This window comes from Mustela nigripes, chromosome 5 (assembly GCF_022355385.1).
Source record: "Mustela nigripes isolate SB6536 chromosome 5, MUSNIG.SB6536, whole genome shotgun sequence".
In the NCBI taxonomy this organism is placed as follows: domain Eukaryota; kingdom Metazoa; phylum Chordata; class Mammalia; order Carnivora; family Mustelidae; genus Mustela; species Mustela nigripes.
The window spans coordinates 3,233,640-3,254,429 of record NC_081561.1 but is presented as its reverse complement, the minus strand read 5'-3'; the positions used below and the strand labels follow the sequence as shown (position 1 = coordinate 3,254,429).

The window sequence follows — 20,790 nt, the reverse complement described above, 5'->3', positions numbered from 1 at the left end:
GCGAGCGGGCATGGGGTCAGCGCTGAGCGTGGGGAACTGCCACGCTGGGTCCCGCGGCCACAGGTGACCTCGCGCGCGGTCCCCCGCCACAGGTGACCCCACCTGCCCTGTGGCCCAGGCCCGCGGGGCGTTGGGAATCCAGAGTGGGGTTGGAGGCCCTCGAGAAGGCCGGGGGTCGTGGGAGGGGCAGCCCGATTCTGGTTCACTGAACCCGCACCTTGGTCTTCCTGACCACCCCTGTAGTCCGGGGACTTCGCCAGTTCCGCAGCACTTTCCAGGCCCCTCAGGCCTGCTGAGAGAACTCTTTTTTTTTTTTTTTAAAGATTTTATTTATTTATTTGACAGAGAGAGAGATCACAAGTAGGCAGAGAGGCAGGTAGAGAGAGAGGAAGGGAAGCAGGCTCCCTGCTGAGCAGAGAGCCCAATGCGGGACTTGATCCCAGAATCCTGAGATCATGACCTGAGCCAAAGGCAGCGGCTTAACCCACTGAGCCACCCAGGCGCCCTGAGAGAACTCTTGAGCATCTTTCCAGATATTGTTACTTCTGTGTCTTTTGTTAAACTCCCCGCAGGCAAAGTACTCCAAGATGTGGTGTCTAAGGGGCTAAAAGGACATGATAGAAATTTTCATCTTACTTCCGGCCTCTGCGCTTGACGAAATTGGCACATAAAGTATCTTCTTTCCTTCTTTCTCCCGATAAAGCTCAGTTTTAGAGAAGTGAAGTATGGGCAATGAATAGTCACATGCTGTCAGGAATAAATACCTAGATGCTAGGAGGGAACTGGGGTGAGTGTTGGCAGTCTTACTCCTTGCGTCTGTCCAGCTGTACCTGAGGACAGGAATATGACTGTCGGGAGGCTGCCTACTTCCCCCCTGGTGTGGTTTAGGACTGGTGTGGTGAGGTGAGCCGGCAAATGTAACCTTTGGATTCAGGTCCTATGGCAGCATTGTATTGCTGAGCTGAGAAACGTGCACTGGGGTTAACATGAATGAAGCTGTTATCAGTATTATAGAGGTGTGCCCAGTATTTCATGATACCTTTGAGTGATTGTATCATTTCCTTTATGTCATCACAGAGAAAGGGTACACTTTCAGTCATACTTGGCCACATGAACTAAGTATTTAAAATTTTATGAGGCCAATTCCAGTCCAAGGTATCTTATTACAGTTCTGCATATTCTGTATAGTGAGCTCTGCCTGTTAACAGTAGAGTGGAATTAGAGTGAATGTAATCACCATTCTTTTCTGTTTGTACTAAGAGCACTCTGTATCTCACTAGGCATTTGTTATAGGATCTGGAGGAAGACCACATGCCTTACATTTCCAAGCTTGCTGACCTGAGATCAGGCCTAGACATCAGAAGAAAGGAAATAGTGTATAATTCTATCCATTTGTTGAATACCCATGCATGCCAGACACTAGTTTATTTAATCTTCACAGTAAACTTGTACATAGACGGAATCATCTCCTGTTCACATATTGGAGAACTGCTGTTCAGAAAAGTAAAACACACAGAGGATACACAGAGTACACCAGACAATGTAGGTAGGGACAAAGCAGAAGCCCAGGTCTCCATTCAGCCAATCTTTAAATGGTTAGATTTTGTAGGAAATTGAGGCATCCTTAATGCAAGAAGGCAAGGAAACACAAATAGTAACACTTTAAAAACCTGATTGGTTGAATCAACTCAATTGTGAACATTAATTGCTCAAAGTTACTGATGGTGCTTTAGGGAAAAATAATGGTACGAGGATAGTTTTGTTAGGCTTGTTTTATACACACACACTCATATGCAATTGCTCGTTATTAAAACTTTAATACTCAGTTTTTATGTTTGCAGAGGCCACGTGCTCAAGGGTGGAGGCTCCAGTACCCAGAAGGCTAGGGCTGAAGTGCAGGGATGCAAAACATGGTCTTGTTAGAACATGTGTTGACAGATCCATTAGAACCCACCTGCTATCCCTGACCCTGGCAACCAGGCAGCCACCCTCCCATCCCTACCAGCCACCCACCGGGAGATCAGGTCTAAATTTGATGCTCAGACTCAGGGACCACCAGGTACTGGGTTGAAATGAGGGAATTATAGATCCCATAGAAATTCCAGCCCTGCCCAGCTTGATTCCAGAACACACCAGCAGCCACACCAGTGGGTTCCTCCACTTGCTGGACAATCACAACCAGCCACTGATCTCTTGATCACACTGCATGGAAGCCCCCAGCTGACTTCCTCCCCATGTAAACCAATTTCCAACACTGTTTTGTGTTTTCCTCTTAAATGTGACTGATAACCCAAGAATCAGTCAGACATTTGTGAGAAGCCTATGCATGAAACACACCTAGGTGAAATAAAGCGTACACTAACCACAATAACAAAAAAGACTCCAGAGAAGGAGAGAGTGTAGGGAGCAGGAAATAATGCAATAAAAACGTAATGATGTTTTCCAAGGAATTGGAATAGAAGCCTGTAAAGAAGGAGCAGCAGAGAACAAGGAGAAGTCCTTGGAAATTAAAAAATATAATGGCTGAAATTAGAAAAAAAATCAGTAAAAAGTTAGAAGATAAAATCATGGACCTCTTCCAAGAAATAGGACAAAAATGTCATTGTGGTGGAAAATGCAAAAGAGGGAAGATCAGAGCAAAACTTTCTGCTTCTGCGGTAAGCCAACTTGCCCTTCCCAAAGTGCCACACAAATATCTTTTTCTGTGTGTGCCATGACATGAAGCTGCTTAGACAATATCAGATGAGATCAGTCCAAGATTTCTAAGACCTGAATAATAGGGGATACCAAAAAAGAGAACAGAGTCAGTCTGGAAGGAACTAACAAGTTCCTTAAACTTTTCCCCTGAGAGGAAGGAAAATTTGAATTGCTAGATTGGAAGATCCCACCGGGTGCACAGCAAATAAATAAACTGGGCCCATCTTAAGGACACATTGTGACATTTTAGAATATCCGGGATAAGGATAAGATTTTATGAGCGTTTTGGAGATATGGGGAAGGAGGGATGGAACTGGGGTCAGAATGTCATCAGACTTCCCACCAGCAGAGCTGCAGGCTAGAAAGCAAAGTAGCAAAGTATCAGACATTTGGAGGTAAAATGCTGTGCAGCTCATTCCAGACCCTGCCACACTGTCAATTACAAGGGATGGCAAAGACTTTCAGACATGCAAAAAGCCAAAATGTATGCGTTCTGTTTTGGAAAACTATTGGACAATTTGCTTCATCAAAATAAGTAAATCATGAAGCAGGAAGGCCCTGGGGTCTGACACAGAGGATATTATTGGCAAAGAGATCTCTCATAGAGGGTGGTGGTGTGGCATGCAGGAGAGCGGTGTGTCCAAAACGTGGCTGACAAAACAGTGGTATCAGTGCATGAGTCTAATCAAAGAAGGCCTCGAAGTGCGATTGTGCTTTAGAAAAGTCAAGTGTATTAAAACTTCATGCGGCAGTCTCATTTACAGCATGGCCCATTTGGGCCTGAAAGGAAACATCTACCCAGCTTTGTCGCTGGTGTGACCCAGATGGCAGCACCAAAACTCACATACTCCCTGAAGGTTCAGATTTTGTACTTTACAGTGCTTCTCCATTCAAAGAAACCGGGAGAGGGGCTGATCCCTGAGGTCTTTGGGCTGGGAAAAAAGTGGAAATGGGTTGGTAAGCACTAGAGTTATTGCCCTAGAGCAAGAACCTTTGAGATCAACACATCAAGATAAAGGAATCAATTTAAAGAGAGCCCCCACTAGCCCACTATGGCGGTCGGGCACCAAGAAGAAAACTGAGATCAGCTAAAGCATTGTTTGTAAAAATCCCTGAGTCTGTTAGTGACTTCAAATGAGGCAGACGAAATGAGCTTTGGAAAGGCACAAAGGAATTTCAGTAATGTTTTAGGAAGCGCTGTGGTTGTTACTGTAAGACGGTCTGTTACCAAGCACAGTAGTCACACAAGCCAACCCAGAGGCCTAAAAATGAAGCTCATAGCCACGTTATACAACCCACATGGAGGAAAATTCAAATAATACTTCATTTTAAAGAAAGACACTGGGTTACCAGAAACTGAAAGCGTGACTGGCTTTGGCCTTGTAAAATCCCAGAAAATGGAGAAATGAAGAATGAAACTCCCCCACCTACTGGGGCGTGCTTGTCCACAAAATGGTGAGTGCCGAGCTCCAAGGAGCCGCTGGGACCTCCAGTGACCAAGAACCAGGCTCCTTGCCGCGGGGAGGGGATGGTCGCTTAAGACTGATTGAGCACCAGGGAACCATTAAAATGAGCATTACTGTCACCTTAGGAAATGTATAAGAAGATATAACAAAGATAAAATACATTAGATCCATGGTGTTAATACTTTTGTGCTAGGCTTAAGCACAGGTGTAGAAATGATTTTTATAACCACTATAATGCTTTGTGTGTTCTTAAGCCCATTTGAAAGCCTTTGGTGATCCTGGCTTACTGAACTGTGTAAGTCTTGATTTATAAGGTTTATAGAAGTTTATGGAAATGTTTACTAAGGTTTGGTTTAAAAATTTTTAAAAAAGATTTATTTATTTACTTGAGAGAGAGAGAGAATGCATGAGCCAAAGGAGGGGCAAAGCAATAGACTTCCCACTCAGCAGGGAGCCTGAAGTGGGACTTATCCGAGGACCCTGGGATCATGATGCTTAACTGACTGAGCCAGCCAGGCAGCCCTATAAACCCTATTTTAAACTGATAATAACTTAACTGCAATAGAATTAATATACTTTATACTTTTACTTCTCCCTTCCACATTGTAGATAATTGCTGTTTCAAGTAACATTTTTATGTTGAGTAACTAATAACAGATCATTATATTTATGGATATTTTTTCCCTACATTAATCTTTATTTTTTTTTAAACTTTTAAACCAGGGTTGTAAGTGAGATACATACCACTATTACCATGTTGCAGAATCTATGACTATTTACCATTACCAGTGAGATTTATGCTACCTTTTTGTGTTTTTATGTTGATGTTCTTTTACTTCCACTCAATTCCCTTTAGCATTTCTTGTAAAGACAGGTCTGGTGATAATGAAATCTCCCCGCTTTTGTTGGTAAGGGAAAGTCTTTATCTCTTCTTTGTTTCTTAAGGAGAGCTTCACCAGGCATAGAATAACTAGTTGACAGTTTAGGGTTTTTAGTTTTGGGGCTCATTTTCTCCTGGCCTGAAATGTTTTTTTAATTTTTTTTTAAAGATTTTATTTATTTATTTGACAGAGAGAGATCACAAGTAGGCAGAGAGGCAGGCAGAGAGAGAGAGGAGGAAACAGGCTCCCTGCTGAGCAGAGAGCCCGATGCGGGACTCGATCCCAGGACCCTGAGATCATGACCTGAGCCCAAGGCAGCGGCTTAACCCACTGAGCCACCCGGACGCCCCTGAAATGTTTTTGTTGAGAAATCTGCTTATAGTCTTACTGGTTCCCATAAGTATGTAAATTCTCTCTTTTCTCTTGCTGCTCTTAATTCTTTCTTTGTCTTTGACAGTTTAATTCTGGTGTGTCTCTGTGTAGCCCTGTTCACATTCAACCTATTTAGGGTCCTTTGTGCCTCATGAGTGTATATATCCATTTTTCTCCCCAGGTTTTGGAAGTTTCCAGCCATTATTTCTTTAAATAAACTCTTGGTCCCTTTCTCTTTCTCTTCTCCCTCTGGAATTCTCATGGTGCAAATATTGTTTCTTTTCATTGTGTCTTATAATTACCCTGGACTTGCTTCCTGGTTTTTCATTTGTTTTTCATTTCGTTTCTATAACTGAATAGTTTCCAATGTTCTGTTCTCTAGATCATGGATTCTTTTGTCTGCATGATCAAGTCTACCTTTGAAACTCTTGAATTCTTTGGTTCACTTATTGTACTTTCAACTCTAGGATTTCAGCTTTTTGGAATTTTTTGATGGTTGTTATGTCCTTGTCAGACTTCTCATTTCGATCCTGCATTGTTTTCCTGATTTTGTTCAGTTGTAAGTCTGTACTTTCTTTTAGCTCACTAAACTATCTTAGGAAGATTATTCTGAATCCTTTTCTGACAGTTCATAAATCTCCATTTCTTTTAGGTCTGTTATTGGAGCTTTATTAGTTTCCTTTGATGGTCTCCTCTTTACCTGATTTTTCATGACCCTTGGTTCCTTATGTTGGTATCTACATGTGTGACTAATGGGGTTCCTCTAGACTTTTCCGATTGATTTTGGCAGAGACCGTCCTTCACCAGTCAGCACAGTGGGTTTCTGGATACATTTACTGCTAATATTTTTAGGCAGGTGGGGCCTGTTATTATGGTCTATTTTGAGATGAGGCAATTGTTCGAGCTCTGAAGATGGAGATGGTAGGTTGTGCCACTGGCTGAGAATTGTTGGCTGGGTAGGACTACTGGCTTGGTTCCCTACCTAAGTGAGGCTGTGGGATAGGCTCAGCAGTTGCTTGGATTTCTGGTCCTGCTTGCTAGATGGTCAGGAGTGGGTATTATATTCAGTAGTGGTTGGGGCTCTGAATTAGCTTTCCTGCCCTGGTAGGGCAGCAGGCCTGAACTGAGGCCCTAGTCAACTCATTGTTTAGGGGGCTGAAACAGGCTTCCCTACTCTGGTGAGGCCACAGGTTTCACTCTGCAGATGTGGGAAGCCATGGGCTGTACTCTCTGTTCAAGAGCCTATGATTCTAGGGATGTTGAATGGACTATAGAGCTTCTCATGTGCTCTGGATAGGTTTACTGATTGAATGGGCTGAAGACTATCTTCAGCAATGAGTGGGGCTATGAATTAGATTCCCCGTTCCAGTGCAGTGGGAAGAGCAGTTATAGAGCTGGTAAAATTCTTTTTAACTTAGACTTAACTCAGACTGATCCACATCCCAATTTCCCTGTTAAACAGGACTGCTGGCTTTGCTCTGCAAATTCTTAGCTCTGTATGTCCTTCTCTTGGCTCAACACCCTTGGGCTGAATAGCTCTCAGGGGTTGTGTCCAGCTCTTCTGTTCAGATGGGGCTTGGAAGACCCCCTCCACAGCAGCTACTGTGGTTCAGCTACCTTGCCTAGGTGGGAGAGGGAAGGCTACTCCAACTCTCAGTTTCCCAAATGGGCTCTCTGGTTGGGAGAGTCCTGAAGCTACCCTCAGTTCTCTGTGAATGTATTCTTCTGCCTCCATACCTGGTACTGGCTTTGCTGTGGGGACAGTCAGCTCTGCTTGTCTGCCTCTCAGCTTGAGCACCCCTGGGCAACCCAGCTTCCACCGGTTGCCACCAGGTCTTTGGTCAGATGGGGCTGGAAGGCCCTCTCCACAGCGCGTGAGGCTATGATTCAGCATGTTAGCTTGGGCACCTTCAAACTGGGCACTAGGGCTGGCACTCTCCTGATCTGAGGATCTAGTCAGTCAGATCTCCACCCCAGCGTGTTCACTATTCAGAGGTCACCCCTGACTTAGTCCTACAGATGAGCAAAGCCTCTGGGCAGGATTACTGCCTGGACATTGCAGGTTTAAACTCGGTCTGCCAAGATCCACATGCTGGTTGTTGCAAGCCCCTCCCCTCTTGTCCATCACAGATGCCCAATGGTTGAGCCCTGCAGATTCCCCTGCAATCTCAGTAGAGAGACATCAGGGTAGGGGCTCCTGCAAAAAACCCAGTGCTGGCGGAGGCTGGCTATCTCCTCTGGGTTCTCTTTTCCCACTGGAGAAACTGGAGGCTCGGGGGGACCTCCCCTTACGGTGCGGCACTGTCTGGGGCGCTGGAGGGCAGTATGGCCAGCGTGTAGCCGTTCCTTTTACTTGTCTAATGCAGTCTGTTTTCAGTCTCACCCCACGTGCTGGGATTCTCTCAGTGCCGTCTTGTTCTTGAATAGATGTTAGTTCTTCCTGCGAGGGCAAGTGAAGACAGGACCTATGTTCCGTGCCTGGTATTTGTATCAGTAACTCTGAGTTTGACCTTTATTTAAATCCATAGATGTGGAATTTTTAGCTTAGGGAATATGAATGTTTTCATGAAATTTTTGTCTTCCTTTATTTTTTATATAATTTTAAATTACGATCTGGGAATATTGGCATGCAGATTTATTTCATCATTTACACAGATTAGGAAAGAATAACTATCTTAGTCATTGTTGGAAAGTAATGGTTTTTGAACTTGCAAAAATTGTGTTTGGGACAGGTATCTTTAATTTGCTCTCCACCTCTCCTTTTTTTTTTTTTTTTTTTTGAATTTGGTATGTTACAGTGATTAAGAGAGTGAACTCCAGAGCCACCCAGACCTGGTTTCCTGCCACCACCCTGCTGCTTGTATAGTCTTGTGACCACAGGGCAAGACAAGAGCAATGTCAAATGCTGGTATTGTCAACCAGCCTTATAGACTTGTGAAAATGTTTTAGGAAAAGTGCTAACATAGGTCCCAGTGGGTAGTATATACTCCAAACGCAATATTTATTTTTTTCTGAAGTTAAAACTTTTTAATCTAGTTATTATTGTTCCTATTTGGGGAACAAGGGAACTATTTTCTAATATTTTATCATCCATGATCATCACATTAAGGAAGTATAGAAAGTATCATTTCCCATTTGTTTCAAGGACATTTATTGTGAGTGGGCAATTTAGTTATTTCATGATTAACATATTTTCTGCTGTAAAACTATCCTGCATATCTGGGATAAACCTATGAGGCATCATTGATTTCATGTTTCTTTTTTATTTAGCATTTTTTATAGGATGTGGATGGAATTTTACATTTGGTGGCTATCAGTCATTTGCAGCTGAAAAATGGAAGCTATTAGACTTCTCTTTGGGCTTTGAAGAGTGAGCCACAGGTGACATTGTTCCCTCCTATCCAGGATGGAAGGAAACACATTATCTGGCCCATTCTTTTCCTCAGACAGGGAGCAGAAATCAAGAATATGTATATGTGTGTGTGTGTGTGTGTGTATATATATGTATATATATATATGTATATATATATATATATATATATATATATATAAAGATTTTATTTATTTATTTGACAGAGAGAGATCACAAGTAGGCAGGGTGGCAGGCAGAGAGAGATGGGGAAGCAGGCTCCCCACTGAGCAGAGAGCCTGATGTGGGGCTTGATCCCAGGACCCTGAGATCATGACCTGAGCTGAAGGCAGAGGCTTAACCCACTTAGTCACCCAGGCGCCCCTCAAGAATATATTTAGAGCCCATGAGCTGGCATTATAAACCTTGTCTCCTTCCTGACTGGTGCCTTTCCCTCTGAATGTCCTGGCTTGTTCTTCCCGGGCTCAGTATTTAAAATAAGACTGGAACTGCTTTAAGTTGAGGAATTAGTTACTGGTCTTTCAGCTTTCTTCCTTTTTTTAACAAAAATATACTTTTAAATATTTCAGCTTTCTTGGTTCACTGAGGGGTTGTTCTATCAGGCAAGAAAGAAGGTTAGTGTGTCCGGAAACCCACAACACCTCTATCAGGAATGCTTGGGACTGTGCTTCTTGTCCTGTGGGACCTCCTCTTACCTAGTTCTTAATTCTTAAATCTGTTTTTAACAGTTTTTTCCTTTAAAATTAATAAGCAGGGAGCATTTGCTAATACAAAATCCAAATAAGCAGTGTAACTTTGCATCCCTTTCATATAATGGCTACTTTTGTTTATGTTGATGTTCCCAAGGCCCTGTGAATTCCTGAAGCTATTTCTGTATCATACAATCAATTGTATCTAGGAGAATTTTAGTAGTGGGTATGTTCTATTGTACTTTCATCAGAAATTAGCAATTTAAGATACAGATGGAAAGTCTGAGCAAACCAAGAGTGCCCAGCGCCCCACCTTTTCTCTATAATGAATAAAGGAGAGTTTGAAATCAAAGAGTTTAAACAAGGACCGTAAATAAAATTTATCAGGTTAAGTATTTGTTTTCTGCGGCTCTTGTAACAAATCACCACAACCTCAGTGCGTTTACTCTCGGGCTTCTGGAGGCCAGAAGGCTGGCAGGTTTCACTGAGCCACACTGAGGGGCTGCAGGGCCTTGCTCCCTCCAGAAGCTCGAGAGGAGCATCTGTCCTGTGCCCTTTCTAGCTTCCAGAGCTGCAGTTCCCCAACCCTTGCTTGTCTCCCCTTCCTCCAGTTTTCAAGCCACAGGGTAGCGCTTTGCTTCTGTCCCCACATTGCTTTCCTCCCTGGTCACATCCTCCTCTGCCCGCCCACCTCTCATTAGGATACATGTGATGACGTTTAGGGGTCACTTGGATAATCCCCAGTGACCTCCCCATGTCCAGATCCTTCCTTTAATCACATCTGCAAGGTCTCTGCTGTATAAGGGAACGTTCGCATATTCCAGTTGGGCTGGGGGCCCCTCTGCTGCCCTTATTCAGCGGCCCACAGTTGAAAACGGAAAAGCACGCTCTGTGGAGAGTGGGTTTACTCCTCATTCTCTGGTCTGGGCCTTTCAGTCAGATTTGTCCCCCCCCCCCCCTATCTACTCCCTGACAATATCTAGTGTCACCCTTTCCTTGTTCCATAGATTCCCACGCACAGCTCAGATGAGTCATTTTCCCGGTCTCTGACGGGGGAAATGTGAGTCTGGTAAATATTTGTCAAGACAGCAGAGCAGGCAGGGGCTGCTTCTCCCAGAGTCTGCTCCTCCCAGGGCCGCTGCTGCATCTGCAGCTAAGCTGGCTGATGGGGCCCTTGGCTGCCTCTTGCCTTCCCGCCGACCCTTCTATCCTACCTTCAGGCTCTTCCTCAAGTAGGGACATCTAGAGCCACAGTGCAAAGATGGGGTATTGGCCCTGAGTTCAGCCTTAGCTATTTAGTTCCTTAGCTTGGCTTTATCTCTTCACCTCTGTGACCTTTAGCTCCCCCGTCATAAAATGGGGAGTTGGTGATAGGTCTTTCTAAAGAACTGTTTGAAGGTTCTCATATCTACCCCATCCTAGACCGCGTAGAAGTGGTTCCTGTTCTGGACCCTGCCTAGACCACTGGGGTCACGGCCACATGCCCTCCATGCCAACCTCTGCAGTCTGACCCCTTACCCCTGAGGCCTGTGTCTGGGGGTGGCCAGGGGCATGTACCTGTTGTCACATACTCTTGTCCAGAACAAGGGGTAAGAAGGCCTGTGGCAACAGGGGGTCTGGGGAACATGGCTGTCTATTTGGGCCTCAGCACAAGCAGAGGTTTCATAGAAGGAGAACTGAAGGTCAAAAGTCCTTGTTTTTAAGGTTTTCATGTATCTTTGCATGTGATTTAATTTATCTTTTATCTTTGGGCTTCACGTTATCTTAAAATGGAGCCCTCCCACATCTTAAAAACATTCAACCATCTTTTTTTGCATAACCTTGTGGTTGGATTCATCATTTTGAATGGTTTTTGGAGGATTAAATAATACATACAAACCCACACAACACACCAAACAATAAGAAATGGAAGCAAAAGCCAATAACTTCTTTCCTGACCACCCCCCCCCCCCCCCCCCCCCCCGCCGGAAGTAACTTGGGTAAGCTGTCAAATGTATACCTTTCCACTTCCTCTGTGCTCCCAGGTAGGTGAGGACATAGCCGTCCTCACTGCCCTTCCCCCCCACACACAACAGGATTATATTATTAATACGTGGTTCAGTTTTATTTTTCACTTAATATTAGATGTGCACAAAATAATTTTGAAGGCCCCAAAAAGAAATAGAGTTTTGTGAATATACGTATTTGCCCACTGAACCAAAGTGGTAACCACTAATAACAGAGTGAATGTAGTCAATGTGTAATCCTGTAGTGATGTGATACTGATTTTATTGTGTTATTTGTTTATTTAATTTGGAATGTGATACTGATTTTAGAACCATTCTTTCAGGCTCACCGTCATGGATACTCTTTCAGAGGCAAATGGCACCTTTGCCTTAAGTCTTCTGAAAAAGCTGGGTGAAGACAACTCAAAAAATGTGTTTTTCTCACCCATGAGCATCTCTTCTGCCCTGTCCATGGTCTTCATGGGCGCAAAGGGAAACACGGCAGCCCAGATGTTCCAGGTATGTACCTGAAGCCATTTCTGAGTGACAGGAAATGCTACTAATTTGTCAGTTGAGCTGGTCTTCATGTTCACCTCCAGGATTTGCTCCTGACAGGTCCCTCTGCGGGTGCTGGGGAATGGGGACAGAGCTGCAGGAGACATGCTAGTTCTGAGGGAGCAAGCACCTGGAGTGGTGGCCTCAGATCTGTGAGGGAGGAAGTGGTATGCTCTATGAAGAAGGATGAGTGACGTCACTAGCCTGGACTATGCTTTTTCCATGAGTTTGAGATTGTGAGTAGGGAGTCCATCACAGAGCCCATGCTGAGTTCCGTGATAGTGTTTGGATGTTGTCACTTGCTTTTCAGTTGTTAGAAATTGATACATTAATTTTCTCACTGAAGTGTAAAACCTTCTTAGAATGGCACTGGTCAGTCACAGATGTTTCCAGTAACATCTCAGTTGTTTGCTGTTGACTAACCAGTACCCTAAAACTTAGCAGCTTAAGATGACAATTTCCTGGGATCTGACTCTGGCTGTGTTGGGGATACTTCTCCACTTGGCCCCAGCAGGGTCTCTGGTGTGGGGTCTTGGGCCTCCTCCATGTGGCCTTCTCGGCGTGTATCCTTGGCCGAGTGGCCTGGGCTTCCTTACAAGATGGTACCCAGCTTCCGGGAGGACCAGCTTAAATGCACAAAGCCTTATCCAGCCCTTTCTGTTCGAGGAGTGCCTGTGTTTGCAGAGAAGGCAGACCTGGTGGCAGCCTTATTTGCGGACAGACTCCAAGTAGTGAGCCCACAGAGTAGGGCTTGCAGAGGGCACTGCGGCCTAAGGGTGTTCGCGGGGCTCTGCCCCGCCCTCCTACAGGAAGTGCCTTTTATATTCCACTGGACCAGTCTTCCTTAAGCTGGATCTGTCCTAGGCTGAGTTATGTTGTATCCATTTTGGAAGTCTGGGCACACTGACATTGTGCCTTTGTATTCTGTTTTGGATTTCAGACACTTTCTTTAAGTAAAAGCTGCGGAGGAGGGGACGTGCACCAGGGGTTCCAGTCGCTTCTCACGGAAGTCAACAGGACCGATACACAGTACTTGCTTAGAACTGCCAACAGGCTCTTTGGAAATAAGTCTCATGAATTCCTCTCGGTAAGTCATACACACTGTTTTTTGACCAAGAAAGTGAAGATGCCAAGGGGGTGGGGAGGAGGGGTCATGAGGTGACAGCAGATAGTCTGGGGGTTATAAATTCACACCGTTGGGCAGGAACTTGGCTCTCTGTTTGCTAACTTCATGTATTCTCTTGAACCCTGCTTCAGTGCTATCTTCTGTAAAGTGAGCCTTCTCACAAATACCGTCTAGATTTTTGTGAAGCTTCAATGAGATAATTATAAAAGAATTAGCATGGAGCAAACACAGTTCAAGGTGAATTGGCCAAGGGGCACCTGGATGGCTCATCAGAAGAACATGTGACTCTTGATCTTAGGGTTGTGAGTTTGAGCCCCATGTTGGGTGCAGAGATTACTTAGAAATAAAACCTTTAAAAAAAATTAGAGGTAAACTGGCTGAAACAAAGAAGGGATCAAAAGGAATATTTCTAATCATTGTTTCCCACATTTGATCATTTTTTTGTGCATGTGATACTTGGTCAACTTTTTACACTTGTAAATATTTTTATCATTTTTTTCAATGCAGAATTTTTATAAAGTTATTTGTCTAATTATACTAGTTCTCTTTATTTATAGTGCTTTCAGGCTTTTTTTTTTTTTCAGAAACTACTTAAGTAATATGTTATCACCTTCTTGTTATATAACGACTATATTCTTATTATGTAAAAATGCAAGCAAAGCAGGCATTTTCCATACCTCATCACTCCTCTCCCAGTAAATGAGCTTTTATAGATTTGAGGTGTATCCCCCACACATGGAGAAATAAATCTATTTGGTGGGGTTTTCTCTACCTAATGTCATTATACCATAATATTATTTCATAACTTGTTTCTTTTTACCCAGCTCTGTCTGAAATTCTTTGCATCTTGGGCATTGACCTCTGTTTCACTGTTATCTGCTGTTCCTCAGTATGCAAGTACTGAACCACACCTAGTGCGCCCTTCTCCCGCTGACTGGCATTTAGACAGTGAACCTTAGGGTACACGATCCAGTGCCTCTGTGTGCGTGTTACTCCAAAATGGATTTGTAGAAGGGAGGAAGAGAGTGAAGCTTTCAAGCTGTAGCGAATATTGCCAGATTGGCCAAAGTGCTGTGGTCATCTACATTCTCTCTAGAAATATTAGCAGAGTGCTCAGGTCCACTCGCATCAGCACTGCATGTGGTTGACCTTTTAAATTTTGATAATTCATGAGACTGACCTCTTTATATTTATTGAACATTTGTATCTTTCTAAGAATTTTCTTTGCACACTTTTTATTGGACTATATATCTTTTACTGTTTTTTGAGTTCTATGTTCAGGGTATCGATCTTATTCTATTATATGATTTTTTTCATTACTTTTTTAAACTTGTTTCAGACTGAAATTGTCTTAAAATAATTGGAGTAAAGTAAATGTAGTAAAGCATGAGGTCAAATATTGGCAAGAATTGTTCCCCATGGTGTGGTTTTTTGCAGCCTATCTTATTTTATTAGTCTTAGACATTTGTCATCTTTTTATAAGCCTTTGGCATAAAGAAGAACAAAACTTCGAATAAACACAAAGAACTGGTGGATTTTCTTTAATTTTCTTTCTTTTCTATTGGATACTTTAAGAAAAGCATTGATTTTTTTAAGTGAATTTTTTTTTAAAGATTTTTTTTTAACAGAGAGAGAGCGAGAGAGCGAGAGAGCGAGAGAGCATGTGCACACAGAAGTAGAGTGGGAGGGAGAAGCAAACTTCCCCCTGAGCAGAGAGCCCAATGCGGGATCCCAGGACCCCGGGACCATGATCTGAGCCAAGGGCTGATGCTTAACCAACTGAGCCACCCAGGTGCCCCAGCATTGATGTTTTGAATCTTATTTTGATATTGAAATATAAGGCAGTTGTTTCTCAATTATTTCTTATTTAGTGTTCCAAGAATCCAGTACCAATCGCAGCATACCATGAGATATTCCTTCAGTTTGATTATTCATTTCTTATAAAACAGTAATTTAAATAGCAAACATTTATTTTCAAATGTGTTTAGAAGTTGTTGAAGTCACCCAGGTCTGGGACAGGTTATCAATACGCCAGGGCCCAGGTTTCCTCCAGAATAGTTTCTTATCCTGAGAGACTCATACGGGTTTCAGGGGCACGGAGCCGCTGTGGAGCGGCAACATAGGCAGAGCACAAACACTATGTGGATGAAATGAAATGATACACCGCCCACCTCTGCAGCGTGCTGAGAATTCAGTGATGTTGTATGAAACAGCCCTGATGATAAGAATTCATCTGTTATGCTCCACAAATAAGTGAAACCATATGATAATTGACTCTCTCTGCTTGACTTATTTCACTCAGCATAATCTCTTCTAGTCCGGTCCATGTTGCTACAAAAGTTGGGTATTCATCCTTTCTGATGAAGGCATGATACTCCATAGTGTATACGGACCACATCTTCCTTATCCATTCGTCCATTGAAGGGCATCTTGGTTCTTTCCACAGTTTGGTGACCGTGGCCATTGCTGCTGTGAACATGGGGGTACAGATGGCCCTTCTTTTCACGGCATCTGTATCTTATCATATGGTTTCACTTATTTGTGGAGCATAACAAATAGCATGGAGGACAAGGGGAGATGGAGAGAAGGGATTTGAGGGAATTTGGAAGGGGAGGTGAACCATGACAGACTATGGACTCTGAAAAACAATCTGAGGGTTCTGAAGGGGCCAGGGGTAGGAGATTGGGGGAACCAGGTGGTGGGTATTAGTGAAGGCACAGATTGCATGGAACACTGGGTGTGGTACAAAAACAATGAATACTGTTATGCTGAAAAGAAATTAAAAAATATATATATATTAAAAAAAAAAAGAATGCATCTGAGCCTCAGACCAACGCCGTATCTTCATTTGCAGGGAAAGACAAGGAAGCTGACAGAGACAAACTGATTTCTTAAGGTCACACAGCTAATAAGTTGCAGGACAGCGTTGGTAGCTACTGTGCCCCATTCCCTCTGTCATGTTGTCTCAAAGGGGAAGCATGAAATTCTGCACTAGAAAACCAGTCCTGAAAAGGGGGATTAAATATTTAGCTGTAAGCTGTTCAAAAGAAGGGTCAGGAAACCATTCCGTAGTGCGTAGGGCGTAGTGGCCACAAATGGGTTATTTCAGTCCGTTCACTTTCTGTCAGATTTTCTGCTTTTATGGGGCATGATGTACATGTTCATGAATGACATCATCATTTTACAGACTATATTAACAAAATATAGTTTAAACTTTTTTGAGAGTCACTCATGCTCTAAGATGGAGCCATCCAAAGTGGTAGGCACTAGACACAGGTAGCTGTTTGAATTTCCATGTGAATAATTACAACTACAATTCACTATTCAGCTCCTCAGCAGCATGGCCCTATTTCAAGTATTCAGGAGCTGCACAAGGCAATGTTTGGGACAGCACAGACTTACAACATTGCTAACATCATCACAGAGAGTTGTAGTGGATGGGGTGCAGTGGGATCACACACTTTCCCTGTTGTATGGAACAGCAGACCTTTGTTTCCAGTCCATTGTTCTGGAATGTTCTGGAAGCAGCTGTGGCTCTTGCTGTGGGCGGGACTCACATAGCAAAAATGTTGGCTCTCCAGGAATGACACTCTAGTAACCTCAGAGTCTCAGTGTCTCTGGACTTGCCTCACTGTTGCAGAGCTAGTTCCTCGAGAAATCTAGCAGCTCACGATGTTTATTTGATATTCAGACCACTATTTCACTTGGTTTATATGCTAAGATTAAATGTAGCTGAAGAATGGATTTTCGTTAGTTCCTCATACTTCAGTTTGATTAGTCATGGCTTATGAAGCAGTAATTTAAATAGCAAACATTTATTTTCAAATGTGTTTAGAAGTTGTCGAAATCACCCAGGAGTGTGACAGGTTATCAATAGGTGAGGGCATATCGTATTGTATACTTGTATATTCCACATGTAAATCATAAACCTGCAGACATTCTGATTGGGTGCCACGAAGAAGTAAGCTCTAAGTGTTGACTGTTTCTGCAGCCATGTGATTACGTTGCTCTGTCTCTCCTAGTCTTTCAAAGACTCCTGCCTCAAGTTCTACCAGGCAGAGATGGAAGAGCTCGACTTTCATACCGCTGCGGAAGAGTCCAGGACACACATCAACACCTGGGTGGCCGAAAAGACGGAAGGTGAAAATACAGTGTTACTCTGTCTTAATAGTATTTTCATTGATCTCACTGTCCAGTCCTTCACAGGCCCATCCACATGTAAACAGGAATGACATTTTTCTCTGAATAACTGTGAATTTTTAAAATCTGCTTCTGAAATATTGTCAGTGTTTGCTTATTTTCTCTAGCTCTTCCCTGGTCTCATTGGTGTGTCTGTGATATCCCTCAATCTTCAGTACTCCTCTTCTAGAACAATCCATATGATTGTCATTGTTGTTAATATAGACCTTCTTTTCATAAATACTGTAAAGAAAAAGAGCCAGGCTTCATGCCATCTGCCTGCCCTGTGTTGCCCATGCCATGTGGACTGCCACGCATCCTGGTAGGACCCTCGCTCGAGGCTTCCCCCTCCTGCGGCTCTTCAGTGACACTGCCCTGGACATGCATACCGCCGCTCGCCTTTCTGACTGTCCCTTACGTGCCTGCCTTTGATCATAGGCACCAGGCATTCCTTTCTGTCTCACTTGCTGGGAATTCATCCCACATGGACTCCTTTGTCCATTTTATGTTTTGCTCAAGTGATGGTATTTTTCTTATCAGGGCTTTTTAAGTTTTTGTTGCAGCTTTTGTTTTATGGAGCAGAATCCCCTTACATGGCTATATTTGGGGGACAGCAAACTTTTTTTATTGTGTATTTCACAAGGAGATTGCCCAATTTAAATATTGTCCCAGGTGCATGCATCAGGAGACTTTTTTTTTTTTTTTAATTTAAATTCCTGCTAGTTAACGTACAGTGTAAGGTTAGTTTCAGGAGTATAACGTAGTGATTCAGCCCTTCTGTACATTCTTCAGTGCTCATCAAGATAAGTGCACTGTTAATCCCCATCACCTATTTCAACCCATCACCTGCCCAGATCCCCTCTGGTAATGGTCAGTTTGCTCTTAATCATTAAGAGTCTTTTTCTTGGTTTGTCTCTCCCTCTCTTTTTTCCCCCCTTACTCCTTTGTTTTGTCTCTTAAATTCCACACATGCATGGGATCATGTGGTATTTGTCTTTCTTTAACCATCTTGCAATTCTTTTCGTTTACTGATTTTTTATTTTTTTTTAAAGATTTTATTTATTTATTTGACAGAGAAAGATCACAAGTAGGCAGAGAGAGTGAAGCAGGCTCTCCGCTGAGCGGAGAGCCTGATGCGGGACTCGATCCCAGGACCCCGAGATCATGACCTGAGCTGAAGGCAGTGGTTTAACCCACTGAGCCACCCAGGCGCCCCTGTTTACTGATTTTTTAATTCTTCTTTTCAGGTCAGATTACAGAGTTGCTGTCTCCGGGTTCAGTGGATCCAATGACGAATCTGATTCTTGTGAATGCCATCTATTTCAAAGGAAACTGGGATAATCAGTTTAACAAAACACAGACCATGGAAAGACCATTTAAAGTCAGCAAGGTGAATATTTTGGAATAACAAAGATTCTTGGAGACAGTCCCTGTGTTCACACTGGTTTTAAAAACATGCAGGAATGCTCACCTCACAAGCTAACTTGTGCCCTGTCCATCCTCAGGCAGTTGGGCAGCCGGGCTCACCAGCGTGCCTTGTCCTTCTCCTTTGCTGTGTCATCAAAGGTAGCTGCATACTCATAGGCTACGGTTGCCAGGTGTTCTGTCTATAATCATAAATCCCATGTCAGTTGTCAGGCCTAAGGTCTTCCTTGGCTTTCTAGAACTTTTGAGATAAAGTTTGAACTCCAAAATATGGTATATGAGGCTCTTTGTGGACCCAGATCCTACCCATTTATCCCCATTTCTCTACCTTCATTCCCATCAGTACCTTCCAGCAGCATCTGGAAGCCTTCCCTGGCCATCCTCCCAGTGGGGATTTCTGTATCCTTCCTCTCAGCAGCTGCAGCGCCCCCTGCTGGTACCCGTGGCGGCATTGCGGTGGTTGAAGGGCCAAGGCTGTCTCACTGGTGCTGGGCATGTAGTTGTGCTCAGTGAACTCTGAACAAATGACTGATCTGCAGCCTTCTTTTGATAATAAGGAGAACAAACACTAATTTTTGTTTTAAAAACAAGCAAAACAAAAGGACACGTATATAGAATAGACAGCAAGTTGAGCTGTCTCCAGCTTCAAAGATGTTATTTGCTGGTGGCCTTTTACCTTTTCTGTCACTGAATCTAGTATATTCTTTCTTTTTTACTTATCTTTAATTGTAGAGATTTTTGCACATACATCTAAGTAGACTGAATAGATTAGTTACATCCCATTCCTGATCATTGACCAGGAGTTGGATCTTCTAAGCAGACAGGAGCCTCAACTTTCAGTTTCTCAAGAAACATATTTTCCTTTGAGCTTTATTCTGAAATGAATTGCCCTATTTTCACCTGGGGAAATGATTTCTCTCCTTGAAATTCATCTTTAATAAGATGTATGTTTGGACTTGATTCGTGGAAAGTTCATCTCCCCTAGGAGAGGCCTGTGGGCAAGCTAAGAGTGGGGCCGCTGGGAACCAGCTCCCCGTCTTCCTGCTCTGCCATGCCTAGCATGCGACCCTCATCTGCGGTCACGGTCATGGCAGCCACCATCCATGGGGAAGGGAGGGAGAGCATGAAGGGCGAGAGCAAAAGTCCTCTCCTTTGGGGCTCTGACGTCTTATTCAGAGTGAGAAACCTCACTTCTGTGTCTCATAGCCCCAATTACGTACGGCCTCTGCTGGCTGCAGGGAGGTGAGGACGTCTAGCTTGCTTCCTCATCTCTCCAGTAGAGAAAGGCAGGAGCACAGCAGGTGTTGAGCCCACCAGCTTGTCAGGCTGGGGGTTGTGCCTGCAAGTAAACAGATTTTGAGTTCCTGTAGATTCTTAAAATTCCTTTGTTTCTAAGTAAGATGAAGCTTCTCTCCATAATTGTATACTTCACGAATCATTCAGTTACTGAGGTTGGATCCTTTCATATTGTGAGACTGGGGGCTTTGGGTCCTGGATGGGTAGAAGGAGAAACTGCCTCAGACAGGGGTCAGCAAACTGCAGCCCGAGGCCAAAGCCAGTCTACCATTTTTTTTTTTTAATAAATTTTAATGCAACATAGCCATACTTACTTATGTGTTTCATGCTGCAACTATAGAGTTGAGTAGTTGGGACAGAAACTGTATGGTCCATAGAGTTGAAAATATATACTATCTGGCCTGTTAGAGAAAAAGGGTGCTGATGGCTGGCCCTGGAGGTGAATGGGATGCTGAGGAATGAGGGCGCAGGCATGGCTCCGGCCAGTTCAGGCGTGCATGGGCAAGGCACAGGAGCAAAGCCGAAACCAAAGTTTCTTGATTGTGACATAGAGTCATGTGCTGCCAAGAGACCCGGGGACTGCAGCCTGGGGCTTGGCCAGTTCACAGCACTGTGGATCTCATACTTGCACGCAAGTTGGAAGTTGGGGGGGGCTGCTGGCTAGGATGCAGTCACTGCCCCGGGTCTTTCTTACTGCCTGGCTCAGGGTGCATTGGTGACGAGTGCACTGTTCTCCTGGTAGGATGTGT

General features: G+C 43.7%; 1 protein-coding gene across 4 annotated transcripts in view; it reads left to right on the top strand.

The window, feature by feature from the left end:
• Positions 1–20,790, top strand: part of SERPINB6 (serpin family B member 6) — a 50,289-nt gene that overhangs the window by 27,584 nt on the left and 1,915 nt on the right. For all 4 annotated transcript variants that reach the window (XM_059399346.1, XM_059399345.1, XM_059399343.1 and 1 more), the window contains exons 2-5: positions 11,805–11,979; positions 12,956–13,102; positions 17,164–17,281; positions 18,568–18,710. In XM_059399346.1, the coding sequence (XP_059255329.1) occupies positions 11,815–11,979; positions 12,956–13,102; positions 17,164–17,281; positions 18,568–18,710 (573 nt within the window). In that variant the 5' untranslated portion in view covers positions 11,805–11,814. The remainder of the gene's footprint in view (positions 1–11,804; positions 11,980–12,955; positions 13,103–17,163; positions 17,282–18,567; positions 18,711–20,790) is intronic.